Source organism: Opisthorchis viverrini (assembly GCF_000715545.1).
Source record: "Opisthorchis viverrini unplaced genomic scaffold opera_v5_8, whole genome shotgun sequence".
Taxonomy (NCBI): Eukaryota; Metazoa; Platyhelminthes; class Trematoda; order Opisthorchiida; family Opisthorchiidae; genus Opisthorchis; species Opisthorchis viverrini.
Window position 1 is genome coordinate 136,644 of NW_008751664.1, and position 14,980 is coordinate 151,623.

The 14,980-nt window shown below is 43.0% G+C and overlaps 1 protein-coding gene across 1 annotated transcript in view; it reads right to left on the minus strand.

Annotated features, from left to right (window-relative positions):
- T265_00771 (hypothetical protein) overlaps positions 1-14,980 on the minus strand; it is a gene marked incomplete at both ends in the record, with an annotated part of 35,385 nt that overhangs the window by 5,659 nt on the left and 14,746 nt on the right. The window contains 2 exons of the mRNA XM_009164643.1: positions 7,853-8,215; positions 13,310-13,472. Coding sequence (XP_009162907.1) covers positions 7,853-8,215; positions 13,310-13,472 — 526 coding nt within the window. The remainder of the gene's footprint in view (positions 1-7,852; positions 8,216-13,309; positions 13,473-14,980) is intronic.

Sequence of the window (14,980 nt, forward strand, 5' to 3'; positions counted from 1 at the left end):
GGGGGGGGGGGGGGGGGGGTTGAAACGCTGGCATATTGTCTGTTCTGAGTCAGATGGTTTCTAAAAGTAGCCGTAGCATAAACCTTAGTATATTCTGCATGTAGTGTTTATTTCATCAGACACCGGCCCGCTGCTAACTGGATAATTGCTTGTTAACAGTTCACCTAAACGCCTTGGTCACAACTGTGGACAGTGACAAATTCCCCGAAATGCAGCTGATTCACACACATCTCGGTCCATTAGCGAGATTTTAAACCACTTAGCAAGTTGGTGTCATCAAAAGTACTTCAATTAGCTTTGGTGTGTCGTTATCACATGCATTATGCATTAGCTTTTGGAACAGGAACCGTCCCCATTTAACTGACTGTTGCAGGGAATGCTAGTGTGACCAAGTCGCAAAGATGTTCGTGTAGGTTCAGTTTCAACTGCGATTTACCAAACTCTGTTTAACACATAACACTTACGTGATGAGGGATTACCTGCGCATCTATGTGTGCGAGACATTATCAGCTTGTTGGGCACCCAGGGGTTACGTGATGAGGGATTACCTGCGCATCTATGTGTGCGAGACATTATCAGACTGCTAGGCCACCCAGGGGTTGCCACAATGAATGACATGAGCGACATTTGTCTGGTCCTGGTTGCCGGGGCATCACCGTTTGCGGTCTCTCTGACAGGACAGCGGCGTTGGGTGCACAACTAGTTTCACATTATCTCGGTAGGCAGCAATTACTTGTCATTATTTACAACAGTGTGTGGTCGACGCAAAGGTATATGTTATATTGTATGCATTAAAAGCTTCCCACATAAGATCCGAGGGGACGGACAGAATGGTTGACATGGTTGTCAGAACAAGAGAATAATTGAGAGTGCAAAGAGATTGATGATCTTCATAAAGCCAAAAGGTTTTTGACCGAGAATTTCAGAAAAACTGACTGCAACTCACTTTGACTGCTTCCTCATTCTGCAGTCCAGCTAGAAAACCCTCACCCCTGGCGATTCTTGCCGAGACATTCGACTTAGCCAAAATAAATAAACAAATAAATGACTGCACTGTTTTGGTTCATTTTCATCTTACATTACTGCTCCCTCCAGCCAGTCTCTTAGTGCACCGCAATGCGTGCGGAATAATATACTAGTTGTAGTTTTTGCTAGGCAAGCAATTGAATGACACTGATGCGGTTAACCAAGATTAGAATAAACAACCGTTCAATCAGAAGTCACATAATCTGTGGAGTTGTACGTTAATCAGTGACAAGACGAAATCTGTTTATATAGCCACGCGTGAAAAAAAGCGACCCGCATAATCCTTCGTTGCAGCTAGAAAAACTTTGTACAACAAGCGCAAGCAGCCAGAATTCACGGTCAGAAAATTGTTCTCAGGGGTTAATCAGTTATCGTGCAACCCAGGGACTATAGAAATCAAAGTTTTTAAAGTAGTGAGTACACTACCAGATCTTGGGTCTGGATTTAGTGGGAGCAACTTGTCTACTCAGAATAGCCAAGTATCACTCTTTGGAATTTCGTTAGCAGCTGAAACCTCACAAAGTTTACGACGGATACAACACAGATCGACACTAATCAGCAGATGGGGTATGAGCGACTGAAATGTCAGGGTCAAAGTATTCGGTCTGTGAGCCACATATAGCTGGATGGAAGAATTCCTACTTCTACCTGGAATGCACCGAGTTTTAAACTTGTGAGCTGTACCTTGTGGATTTTACCCACCAAGGATGTAATTGTTGTACTGTGCTTCTAGACTTCCCAGTGTTGGAAGAACTTAACTAGTCGCCAGTTCAACTAGTTCGATAATGCCTCCCTGATCTGTTTGACTGATATAGCATGAGGCATACTATTGGTAATGAATAATCCGAGGTGTGTCCCATTGCCCTCAAGGAATCCTGAACAAGGTGACTTCCAGTTACCCGTATGCTGCCTCGCGAGTTCATGAGCCTTCATGAATCGGGGCGTTATATTCTGCACCGATGATAGATGCCCTTGAGGCAGATTCACAGGCTAACATATGTTGGGTCACTGTACACATTTTACTTTGTTTTAAGCTTCCATCAGTTTGCGTTACTTTACGTCTTCTCAGTTCAATCTGAACACTGTAATGCCTCCGGTTGTTAAGCGCCTAAGCGAATTTGATGGACTACAGTTAGAGGCCTAGAAACCTCATGTGTACCCTAATGCTAGCCTTTGATCTCAATGGGTTCCTAAGGTGTAATATCATTGTGTAAACACATCAATTGTTCTTCCCATCAGCCGGTTAATCTAAATATGATAGCACAACAATGCTTACCCGCGCCACACGGATGTTTATAAATGACTTATCGGCACAACCTATAAACTCATCCCTATGTTTGGACAGCCAAGGCGGGCTTACAAATGAGTCGGTAGCACTAGTCATGGTTCGTCTCAAATGTTTAGAGGTTGGATTATCTGGTTATATTTTAAACATTCAAATTTTGGTTGGACTGAATCATACACATAAAATTTGATGAACATATTTGTTGCTGATAATTTTTCTTGGGCAGCTGATTTCCGATTCGATTTAAGCGACTATGATCTTTTTACGAGAAGCATGGTTTCGCTCATTGTTTGCGCCCTTCTACTGCAAAACACCTGTTTTCATACGCATGTAAAAAGGGGTTCGTTTATCCTCGGCCGCACACTCGTCAGTATAGCCACACCATGCTGGGACTTTGTAATCTCCGCAAATGCTGATTATACGAGTGAGGATACAATAAGATTGACAGCTATCACGTACATCCCGTGGGCTGTCTGATTAATTTCCATGGTACAACCAAATGCCTCAAATGTATCGGTTGCTAACTAATAATCAAGCACCTGACACAACACTGTATAGAAGTCGAAACAGTCTATGATGGTTTGCAGTGAGCCGTTTTTTTGGAGAAAACATATGCATACCAATAAGCGTATAAATTGGAGCAGATGGATAACTGGATACGGCCGAGTGTCTAGCAATGCAGAAACTGACAGAAGCGGTGGTGGTTACAGATCTTACACAAACACACGCATATGCACGTTAGCACATGTGCATCACGTTATACCAAGGAACGGACACATTCTCTTTCCTTTGCTATAGTATCCATCACCTTTTTCTCATTTAGCTGATATGATTTCGCACCTGTGTACTAATATGCTAATGAACACTTGTATGTTAAACACAGGAATGCTTGCGCACGGTCTACTTGTTAGGTACGAAAACATTGACGTGTAGAGACAGCACCTGGGGATAAACACAATGTTGAGGGGTAAGCTGTATCCTACTTAAATTACCTTTCCTGCACAAGGAGCGACCAAGTTATTGCGGTGACTATGTGGGTGTTTGGGGGGAGAATGGACCTGGCCTGGACCACTTTCACTCAGATTTCGGGTACCACTGTTTGATTAAACAGATGTACGGGATATAATTGGGCAGGTGTTTTAGACTTTGTTTACACGTGTGCACCACCTGTGGCGTCAACCGGAGCGGATTCGGTTAAGATTTTGTGTTAGTGAGAAGATAGTGCGATCATCGGATCAAAAATGTGCCCCTGGGGGTTTATCACCAAAATATCGGGAGTTAGTTTCAAAATCTTTCNAAAATCTTTCTAACTGCTTTACGCTCTTAGGTAAAGCACCGTTCTACCAGTTGGATGGATCCATGATACTTTTGATGAAATTACGATTCAACGTATGTTTTTGTTTACGGTGACAAAACGCTCTAGTTACTACTAAGAAATATCTGCATAAGTTTTGTAGAATAGTGTCGCACTTGAGGAAACAAACTAGTCATCTGTTGAAGAGTGCTGTGATCTGATAAGTATAACGTTGAATAATGACAGAATCTCGCCATGAGTGGAAGTTCCTGAAAATAGGCCAAACCGGTGGACACGAACACTAGGTAATACAATATAGAGATAAAGCAAGTTACCCCGGAGTTAAAATAGTGGGTGCAAGGGTCCTTACTGCCAACTTGCGTTATGTTCAAATAATCACTCCCTAAGGGTTGATGAAGATAAGCCGTGCAGTAGGTGACAACTTAAAAGCGAGTGAGCCTTCTCTGGTGGGCGCAAATAGGACGCTTAAAGTGCCATCGATGGTAAATATCACAGTGGTCCACTAGTGCAATGCATGTTCTCCCATTAGAGTGAATACTTTTGCAGTATTGCCAGTATTTGCTCAGGTGCTTCATTTGTGCACTTAGGAATATAGTGGTGGTCTTGCCAATCTACGCTTGAATAACGTATTGTCAGGCCGTGCACACTCCGTTTCTATCCCTAGTGTAGCTATCGGTGATTCACCGTTTGAGCAAAGCGTTCAGTAGATTCCCCTGCTTAAGTTCACATGAAAACGAGCGAATTGCTGCCCCGCGTGAAGCGATTGGAAACCGGACACCAAGAACAGAGGATTCACCGAACATCTACGTACCCAAAGTATCACTCAAGTCCATAATAATTATGCACAATTATTCTTGTCGGAGTGATGGTTATCAGTGCTTTAAATCCAAATCAGACAACTCCAATACCCCAGTGCTTGAAGTGCGTTGGATTATTCATGGAATGTTACCGAGTTCTACCAAAGTATAACCACTTAAAATTGTTGATTGTCTCTTTCACAGCCAAAATGATAGTAGGCTCACTGCCTTCTCTACTAAAATATGTTATTCTTCTGTGCACAGAAAATGCCTGTTTCGGTTTTGAGAACGTTGCCTACCGTCAGTTGGAGGGCATCACTGTGGACAGTCTGACTGGCACATTTTCTGGCTTTGACAGAAAATCAATCGTGTGATGCCACTGCGAGTTGTGTTTATGATATCCTAAATTCACCAGTGAAGACCATTCTGGTTTATAAAATACACTTATTTGCAAATCAATTTGTTTTCACGCTCTTCTGTGCACAGAAAATGCCTGTTTCGGTTTTGAGAACGTTGCCTACCGTCAGTTGGAGGGCATCACTGTGGACAGTCTGACTGGCACATTTTCTGGCTTTGACAGAAAATCAATCGTGTGATGCCACTGCGAGTTGTGTTTATGATATCCTAAATTCACCAGTGAAGACCATTCTGGTTTATAAAATACACTTATTTGCAAATCAATTTGGTTTTCACGCAAGACTCAACTGAATCTCTAGTTTATGATATTCTTCAGCTGAATACATCGCAGAAAGAACGCCTGATGTTTCAATCGGTGCAATATTCAAGAAAAACTCTTGTTTGTTTTTGAGAACAATCCCAAACCTTCCGGGAAACGATGACTGCTCAATCGGCTCCAAGCGTTTTCCAGCTGGGTGATCATCTCTTTTACTTCTAGTTTGGTGATATTCTTCAGAAGAGTTGATTAACTTCGGTTGGTTTCGCGAGTCCACTTTCTCTAATCGGGTAACCCAAGTTCCGTTTCTAGAGTGTTTTTGCCTCGATAGACTGATTCAATCATAAATTGAGCAGACGTTAGCATACATCCTATATGTGACAAGGGAATGATAGGAGGTCCCTAGGGTAAAGCTCCGCAGCTCTAAAAACAAACAGACCACTACTGGCCCGAATAAAAGTTGAGAAAAACTGGCTTATTGCATCATATTTTTGGAGTATTAGCTAGCAAAGACAGTAGTCTCACTTGAGTGCTGGGAAATTTTCTGGCTGTTAATTCAGTGGTTTGGGAATGAAGCCGGCAGCAGAACCAGTTTGCCAGCGCAGCAGACAATGCTTTCTTAAAATGCAATACAGTAGATATCATGAGTTCACCTTGTCCGATAACAGAAATGAGGGATCGTGCTGAGGACGTGATTTAACTATGTTCCAACAAACTGCAATGTGCAAAATGAAGCAGAACAAGTGACGTTTAAGTAATGAAATACTGACTAGATTTTGCGAATGCTGAATAAATAGAATTTTGATCTCAGTCTGATTATTGTTTCACCCCAATTATTCACCGGTGGGAGGGTTAATGTACCGAATGGACTTTGGTAGTAAATCCCAACTTTGTGAGGTTGGGTTGAATCAAACATCTCAGAATAGCTCTTACGAAAACACACAAATAGAGTGGCTGTTGTTGTTATTGCTTTCGACTAGTCAGAAAACTAGGTTTTCTTCATTGGGAGCCAACGAGCTCTTATCAGTCTGACATAGTCCGCTAGATACTGTCTTAATATAGCCTCGATCAGATTCATGCGTTTGCTCATGCTGTCCAAGGGAAGCAGCATAACTCGCCTTCATTTCAATCACTCTTAAGAATGGTTGAGAACGTTCTTTCGACACGTTTCACGGAAGCCGGGCCAACCCGAACAACCAGGCACATGACCACCGATGCTGAGATGAAATTCACCCGTTGATCAATCATCTGCTGATGTAAACACGTGTCCAGCGACATTTAACGATGTGTCAGTATCACAAATCAGTCTTCTGGAAGTCACGTCTATGTGGTGGCTTTTGTTGCTTCGGTAGGCAAATCTCTTTTTTGACGGATTTTTTTATAATTGACCACCTAATTCACGTCATTGTGCCAGAGGAGCCAGCAAGATAGTTAGCTAAAATTTCACGGCACGTGCCCGTGGTTAGACAGAATGATGACATACCCTCTTGCCACATGTTTAGGTTTTGTGAAACATTCTAACAACCCTAAACCCGGTTTTCTGGCAGGATTCTCATTATCGAGCTTCTTTCTTCTCACATGATTGTATATCCTAATGGCACATCACGTCACATCTTTAGAGCTACAAAGCCTCTACTGATGAGTGTTCCGAGATTTGGTGAATACCAGGTGGCCCGGACAAGACAAGATGGAATATGTCCCAAAGTGACTTCCCTGTAATATCAGAAGTTGTAGAAACCTGTTCACATGTGAACACACATGTGAACTTCTCAGTTTTACCACAAGAGCGCCCATGCGGGAACACTATTGATTTGAATATGTACGTCAGCGAATTTCCAGGGCATGTCAGAATGCTAAGCCAAACTAAATAAATGTATGGATATTTGCATGTGAACATTTTACATAAGCCAGTTTTGGAACCTTGTGCTAAGTCTCATTTAAAAGCCCGTTTTATGCGGGATAGGTTTGCGCACAGCCTGGCGCGTAACATGAAAAATCTTACGTAAGCTAACTGGTCACAAGTTGACAGCATTTCATTTTCGAACGGACGAGTGAGAAATGGTTTCGATTTTAAGCAGTGCCACACAGTTGAAAATTTACCAGATAGGATGAAATAGCAAGATCAAGAAGGGCGCTTACACAATTTGTATTTGGTGATGGTGCAAATTATGGAGTGTAAAATGAGCCATCGCTTTGTCGAAATCATTTTCCTTGTAAACACTCATCCTTCAAGTTACTGCTGAACTCGTCAATATCATATTCCTGTTTGTGTGCAAACGTAAGTATAGATATCGTTTTCGAAAAAGTTTGGTGACAATCGGTAGATTTACTGCTGGGCAACGTTTCGCCTTTGACACGAAAGCTTCGTTAGGCCAAGTGACTAGGTTCCGAGGTAGGTCGAGATTTAAGGCGGAAGGAGAACCAATCAGCTAAGTCAAGCTAAATCTCTGTTGGGTGTCGGCCGAGGGATTTTAGTGTGTTAGAGTGGTTGAACACGTGTTGGGTCGGCGGGGAAACCTACATGTGTTTGGGTCCAGCCTAGGGTCTAGTTCTTCTGGTTCGGTTCATTTGATGGTTACTCTTTGACTTCGTTTGAACCTTCTGTCAGTCTGTGTGGGTGAGCTAGTGCTAAGAAGGTTGTGTAAGAGGGATGCTGTGACCTTTGGTCGGTTGGGGTTTCCACCCTCATCCCCCGGTTTTTTCTAATGATCCTAAGTGGACTGACAACCATATCGTCACGTGTCAACTCGGCTTACCTAAGACCGCTTTCCATTCGCTCGCTAGCTCCACATCCTCGATTCTATTCACACTGTGATGCTTAGTGATTTCCACCGCCTCGGCTATCAGCCGTTGTGGTGTGAATCGCAGTCCCCGTCTTAAAACTTCCACATTCTCCAGATCTATTCTGTGTTCCGTGTCTAAGGCATGTACAACCATCGCTGAGTCTTTGACCAGCGTTTGGTATTCTTCTGCAATCCTTGGTGGTTTGTTACTCCTTCTTTTATGCTCACCAATTCTGGTGTGCAATTCCCTGGCAGTTTGTCCTATATAAACCTTAGCGCAATCGTTGCAGTTAATTTCGCACACACAGTCCCTAGTCCTTTCAGCCGGCACGGGATCTATTAGTAGTATAGATAATTTTTTCTGTGAACAGGTATTGGGAATCTTGGTAACTTAGGCTGTACAGTTGGCTATTTTTCTGTTCTGATCTTGACAGTTTGGTTTCGAAACTTTTGGCATCAATAAATTCTCAGTAGTTGCATAAAACCTTTGAACTTTCAGTCACCCCCACTAGAGCCTGCCCGAAAAGGATCACTTCGGCCAGTTTATGTGAATATTATTTACGCTGATAATACAAATGAAATTGGTGGTTATCCGACAGCACAAAACCATGTTAAGCTCGGAAAATGAAGCTTGATAGAAAAAAATCAGCCCACTGACAAACCGGCTGAGAGATATCATAAACTCACACTCATTCAGTTTAAGTGATTTTTGAATCGTTTTGCGACCACAACGATAGATACTACATAATCAGGAGTATCACTATTAGGGTTTTTAAAGATGAAACCCTGGACAGCATCTTTAAAACGACTTTCGTGTTGAGATATTCGGTGCAAAAATGGATACGTATTTTTGAAAGAGTAGACCGGACAAATTCCTCACCATTAGGACAAAATTCAGCAATCTGTTTGGAGAAGGATGCTCGGAATCACACTGTAATTAAACCAGCTGAACAAACAAATACGTGTGCCCCAATTCAGCATCTCAGTCATTTGTTTTTCACTGAACTTTGCTAATTATCCCTTGGAAATTATGTATTCATTCATTCATTCCTTTAACCGACCCGATTTAACTGAAGTTGATTGGAATTTTCACGCCTGACCAACACGCCTATCACAACTAGTATGACTTCGTCGTACAAACTTGTCACTCAGCAAATGTGAGGTTGGGAGTTTGATCAACCACAAAGCATGAACCTCACCCACCCACCCATCAATTCTCAAGCCCACATCAATATGAGGATCTTGAGAGATAGCTTAGTGGTCGAGATACCAATTTGAATAGCATTAGTTTGCAGAAATAAAGTCAACTAATTATCCATCTCATTAGGCCGATGAGCTTAGCAAACCATTTGCTTCATCTGTCAAACGGACTAATGGTGGTGGTCAATCGGACAACAATGAAGGAAGGCAGGAATGTAGAAGGGAATGAAGAAGCATAACTATCCCGTCCATACAGAAGGTGGTATTGGTCTTTCCACACTCAAGATCAGTGTTCGTCAGGGGTATGTAATTCGGGTTGGTTAGCCCCAAGGGACTATTAGCTGGTAGATGGGAAAATATGCTAGAACATACGGCGGAGAGCGTGGAATACAGGAAAAGTGTCAGAACAAACGGCATCCGGTGTAATCAAAACGTCTAAGCGATGATTTTTCTAACTCTTGAATCTAAAGTATATAATGCAACAGAAATGAGCGTCCAAATGACCCAATTATATACTTTCACCAGGCAGTCTTGTGTAGTTTACGGTGATGAGAGTAACTCGCTTTACCGGTTTTGAATAGTCCGAAAATTCTGAGTTGGTGGACAGTACGAACTGTTGAAAACCCCACTTCCGAACATTGAACGAAATTTCTTACTGATGTTGTGGAACAGTATTCTGTTCGAATAATTGCAAGAAAAGCTCTTACTTTTGGTGATGAACACTAATGACCCCGATCTTAGATTGTTCGCTTCTCGATTCACCGAGAGTCATTTCACGCTCTTGAGTAGGTTCGTGGGCTGTCGTTTGCCACTTAACGCAGCCACATGATAGTCTCTTCTAAGTACGAAGGCGCCACGAGTTTAGTATGATAATTTGCGCGGGTACTTCTCTTCGTCATTTTGATGCTGTGTCATCATTGACTTTTGACTACTAGCGAGTAGACAAATATATAGCTAAAATAAATGCTACGCTCCGAACGCTACTCGCCTCTGGTGAATCCCAAAGTAGTTCTCGACATCCGTGTTTCATCACACGCCTTCGGCAATGCTATCAAAATACTACCATTTGATGGGAAGTCTTGATGGGGAATTCGATTAGGAGATTCTCGCATCCACAAGCGACCTATAGGCGCAACCTTGCTAAACTGCAGAAAGAGGGCTAATATACCCTTTATTTGGTTCGCCGTAAACTGGCATCTTGCATTTAGCTAAACCCACATAAGTAACACGAAACACGATGGAGTACCACAAAAGCCTGTCCTTATTTGAGACATTGTTTGAGGATGCTAACCGTCCTCTTGTCTCGGTTTGGGCGCCTTGACAGTATCTCAACCCAAGTACAACCATGAATTTCACACTTACAGATGATAGCATGCCATTTCGACCGCTGCGTAGTGCCATTGTCCGAGTCATCTTACTTGTGTCACCGGGTCATCTTACGTGGGTAGGCGAAAATTGCTGCTGCTGATTTCGACCGCTGCGTAGTGCCATTGTCCGAGTCATCTTACTTGTGTCACCGGGTCATCTTACGTGGGTAGGCGAAAATAGGCTACTGCTGACGACCCTTGCCTCAATCTTTCACATATTTGTTCTTCTTCCCCTCATCACCCCATCGCTAGGCTCATTCTCAAGGACTGACAGGTCCGTTGGTTATCCACTGCCATTAGCTGCGATATCTGTGGTCGACGCGGGTACCACGGTTGCAGACACTTCGATGGCATCCCTCGAACGCTCAATTCACTTGTAGCCTTTAGGATTCACACACTGAAGCAAGCTGGACAACAGAGTGTTCTTGTATGCATTTCCGACTCACTTTCCATTATTATGTGCTGTTTGTCTGAAACGAGAATTGGAGACCGAATAACGCTTGTTTAACTAACCTCTCGTGTGGTTTCCGCTTGCTTCTGGTTTTGCACCTCAGATGATCCGGAAACCGCTGCGGCTGGTTCCGCTGGAGTTGGTGTAGTTTCATGTCACCAAACTGAAGGGCCTGCGGTTGAATGATTGCCCATTGATAGTCAACTCCATGCTGTTCGTCTGCAAACGTATGTGAAGTTATCTTGTTAGCGCACCGACAATTGCTGCCTGTTCACTGTATCTGGTTACTTCCCAAAAGTCCGTAGCTCGGACACAATACATGACAATTTTTGAGACACTTTTGGCGGTTTGTTGCGGCTGGCTAAGAGCTGAGTCATGGATACGGTTTCTGGGATATTAATATATGCAGAATTAGCACTGCTGTGGTTCAACCTGGAATGGAATCAAGAGGCTTGGAAAATGGCAAACGCTTGTTGTAGTTTTGTGCTGACCACGGACAGTTTTTGTGCAGTAGTAAATTCCGAAAAACCATAGCCGCTTGGCCACGTGGCGTCCTCTTGTGTGGGTCAACCTCCAGCATAGATAAATTACATCGCCATTAGCTATGGATAGATTGGGTCAGTTATCGACTGTCACTCTTTTTGGAACACCACGGTGACTTCGGACGACCCGTTTGTCCGTTGCTGCTTCTCCGTGTACATTTCAGTGGCCCGCAAGGTTCATATGTTTCGCTTGTCCATTGAGAAGCTTACATCACCTTAGGTGAAACAAGTCTTCCAGAACCATCTACTGAAGTAACATTCCAACAACACGCCTTCTGTTGTTGACTTTTACTGGAAAGTACTGTCCACAAGATGTTGGACGCTCCGCTTGTCGGAGGGCAAAACCAACTAGATCGAAGCGCAGGATCTCGAGAAAAACGAAATGGCTCGAATCTAGGACGCGTATTTCTGCTGGCCAGTACAGTACCACATGACGAACTGTCAGACTTCAGATGAAAATGAGTGTCTGCGCGGATCGAGGAGCTGGGTGGATCCAAGGAAATGAAGAGATGGAGGGGGCAAGATAATTTGAGTGTGTGCGCAAGTTTTTCCAACGGGAAAAAAAAAACTTCCGATGAGCTGAAAATTCGTGAGAAAGAGAAGCAGGTGAATCTCTGGACTGTAGGGTTTTGGGACTCATTCATCTAGCCGCCTGCAATTGTTTAGCCGGGTTCCCAACAGGCAACGCAGCTCAGGACAGTGAGATTCGAATCTCGATCCTGACAGACTACCTCCCACTGTGTTCAAAAATGGAGCCTAAATAATCAGTCGATTTTTGTCCAACCGATTTGCATACCTTGTGCGAAAAGAGATATTCATCAGCAAAATGAGTTGATAATGATGCCCATTTGCAAAAGGGGCGCTGAAAATTCGAGCGTGGCAATAATACTGTGGCAAAATGTATCCAGCCTCGTTGTAACTGTACTCATTGGGTTGTCTTATAATGGCACGTTAAGACGGAACCCTAGAACACCAAGCATCATTCACACCGAATAGAGACTATGTGGATTACTTTTTTACACTCTAAGAAATGTTAGGGTGGTGGCATGCATACTATGCCCCGCAATCCTGGTGTTTTATGATTGAATGATTGCATTCGGTGCTACTGATCGGTCAGTTCTTTCCAAAACGTCCGCGCAACAGGGTATTTCCCAGAAGTTGGTGAATATCATGCGCTATTTGTATCCACCTATTTGTGGTCACATAAGATTGTATGGGGTGCTTTCCAAAGGCTTCCCTACAGGGAGTGGTGTCCGGTAAAAAATTTTATTCCTTTCTTCTATGCTTACATTTTTTTTACTGACGGTATAATCATGCGGATACTGAAACGTGTCCAAAGTCTTAGTGTTCAGATCTCTTCGAATGGAATATGCAGACGATTCTGAAGAATGGCGAGATGCAGTGGTAGAAAAGCTGACCAAGATCATTCGTTCCATCAGAATGTGCTTGGCGTCCACGTGATGCAAAATCACTTTGCGGAAGCGTAGAGTCTTTGAGTCTTTGAGAACTCAAAGAGTGAATCTCATGTGTTGGAAATTGATACGTGTCTTGCAAGTTGCATCAGATCTGGCGGTGGTCAGCCCACGAGTGCCAGAAGTACTTCTGGTAATTTGAACCACTTGTGGCAAAAAAGTGCATATCGCTGGGTCTCAGAAGACGCGTGGGTTGGACTATAGTTTAGGATTTATGGTTTTACGGTCTCTAGACTTGCCGACATCGGGTGAAGGATCTGGGGCATATTCACTTGTTTGACCATCGAAGACCCAGAACTATCAATTAGGTCGGTGAAGCGGACGGTGCTTCCCTCAAACGTTGCATGCTGTACCACAAGCTATTTTGGTTGCACCATATGTTACGCATGCCTAATTACTAGTTGCTGAAACGGTCGCTATTGTCCATGTCTTATTCGGAGCGGCGGAAACCTGAAGATGGGCAGAATGCACCAAAGTAGTAGGGATGAAGAACAGTACGAAAAGTTTGGGCGTTGTTCGTGTTGCTCGTATTCCAGGATTACATGACTTCCTTGCATTCGGCTGGAATGGAAATACTGGAAGGCTAAAATGTGTTAGCGAAGTTTATGCTGAAAGTTTCCATCCATGTTGTCTGATTGAATGTTGGAGTTGAGCGCACATCAGAAGGTTTTTATAGGATAGTAGTAGGTATTCCTATATTCCCTATCTTTTTCTTCTTGTTAAAAGATGACTTTATTGAAATAAATTAGCGTGGTTGCATGACCGCGCAGCACCTTTCTTATAATGTGGTAATGCTGTCAATAATAGTGATGAGCTGAAAACAAGGCGCGAGCGAAAGCAACTCCCTGATAAAATGATTACAAATCAAGCGATTTCATAATATCGGTCTACTGATGTCACCACAGATATCCCAGTGGAAAAGGAAACCGTGTAAAAAAATACGCAGCAGTTAACTGGTTTGGATGCCTGAGGATTATTTGTATGAAGCGTGTGGGATAAAACAGGCTGGTTTTTGTCGTTTTACTTTGTATTACAGGGTGGTTTCACTTCAAGCACCTAAACGTCCGTACTTGTGCGATGTCAAACAAAAAGAAGCATAATTCTGAGCGCATACATTCGATACTGTACATCTAACAGTAACGACCTCTGCCGAATGTGCAACTGAGTTTTTGTTTTACGACTGGTCGATGATGCAGGGTCTCAGTAGCCTATCTGTTGATCTGAATTATCAGTTGGATAGGCGGATAGTTGCCTTTGCGTTCTGCCTGAGCACGTTTTATACGGTTAGGTGCAGTTTGAGGTGAACAGATTAGTCAAGTTGTATTTTACGGGCGTTATTTGTACTCACATCAGACTGGTCGGGAGCTGGAAATGCGCCCCGTATGCTACTCAGTTGGGCTTATAAAACCACCTGAAATCCAGTCGTTTATTTTTCTACCTTGATACAGAAGCAGGTTGTGACCTGGATAAAGCAGAGGAAATACTTTCCTGTGAAATCCTGCATTCTCATTCTGCCTTGATCTTTCAAGTATGCGTCAAAACTCAGTGCTGAAGATGTTTTATAAGAAAATTCGGTAAGTCCAAGTGAAGTGACTTAAACAAAGGTAGTGGTTTCATCTAAGGAGAAAATCTTATAAAAAAGTTCTCAATTCACAGATTTAAGATACATGCTTCGCCTACGAACTCGATTGTTTCTCTTGATGAAGATGTTAGTATTGCTTGTTCTTGCTAGCAAATTTAATGTCAAGTTGAAATAGCTAAATCGCTCTGATTGGTTATTTTATCATTGCTTATGGCGAATGTCGTATCAAAATTTCGGTCCACATTAGTGAGATACTAGCTTGACCTGTTTTCCGATATGGCGACGATTATAGCACAATATGCAATTATTTCTTGCTACTAGTGCAACGGTGATACTACTGATGGGGAGCCACGCGATTAGTATGTGTTGTTCGTAGAATTTCGCTTTGCGTCTTTTGAAAAGGGAAGATCTGTTGCGGAATTCGTGGAGCCACTTTGTAGCATTTGCTTGGATTTGACCGACAAATGAGTGGAGTCAATGAATCTCC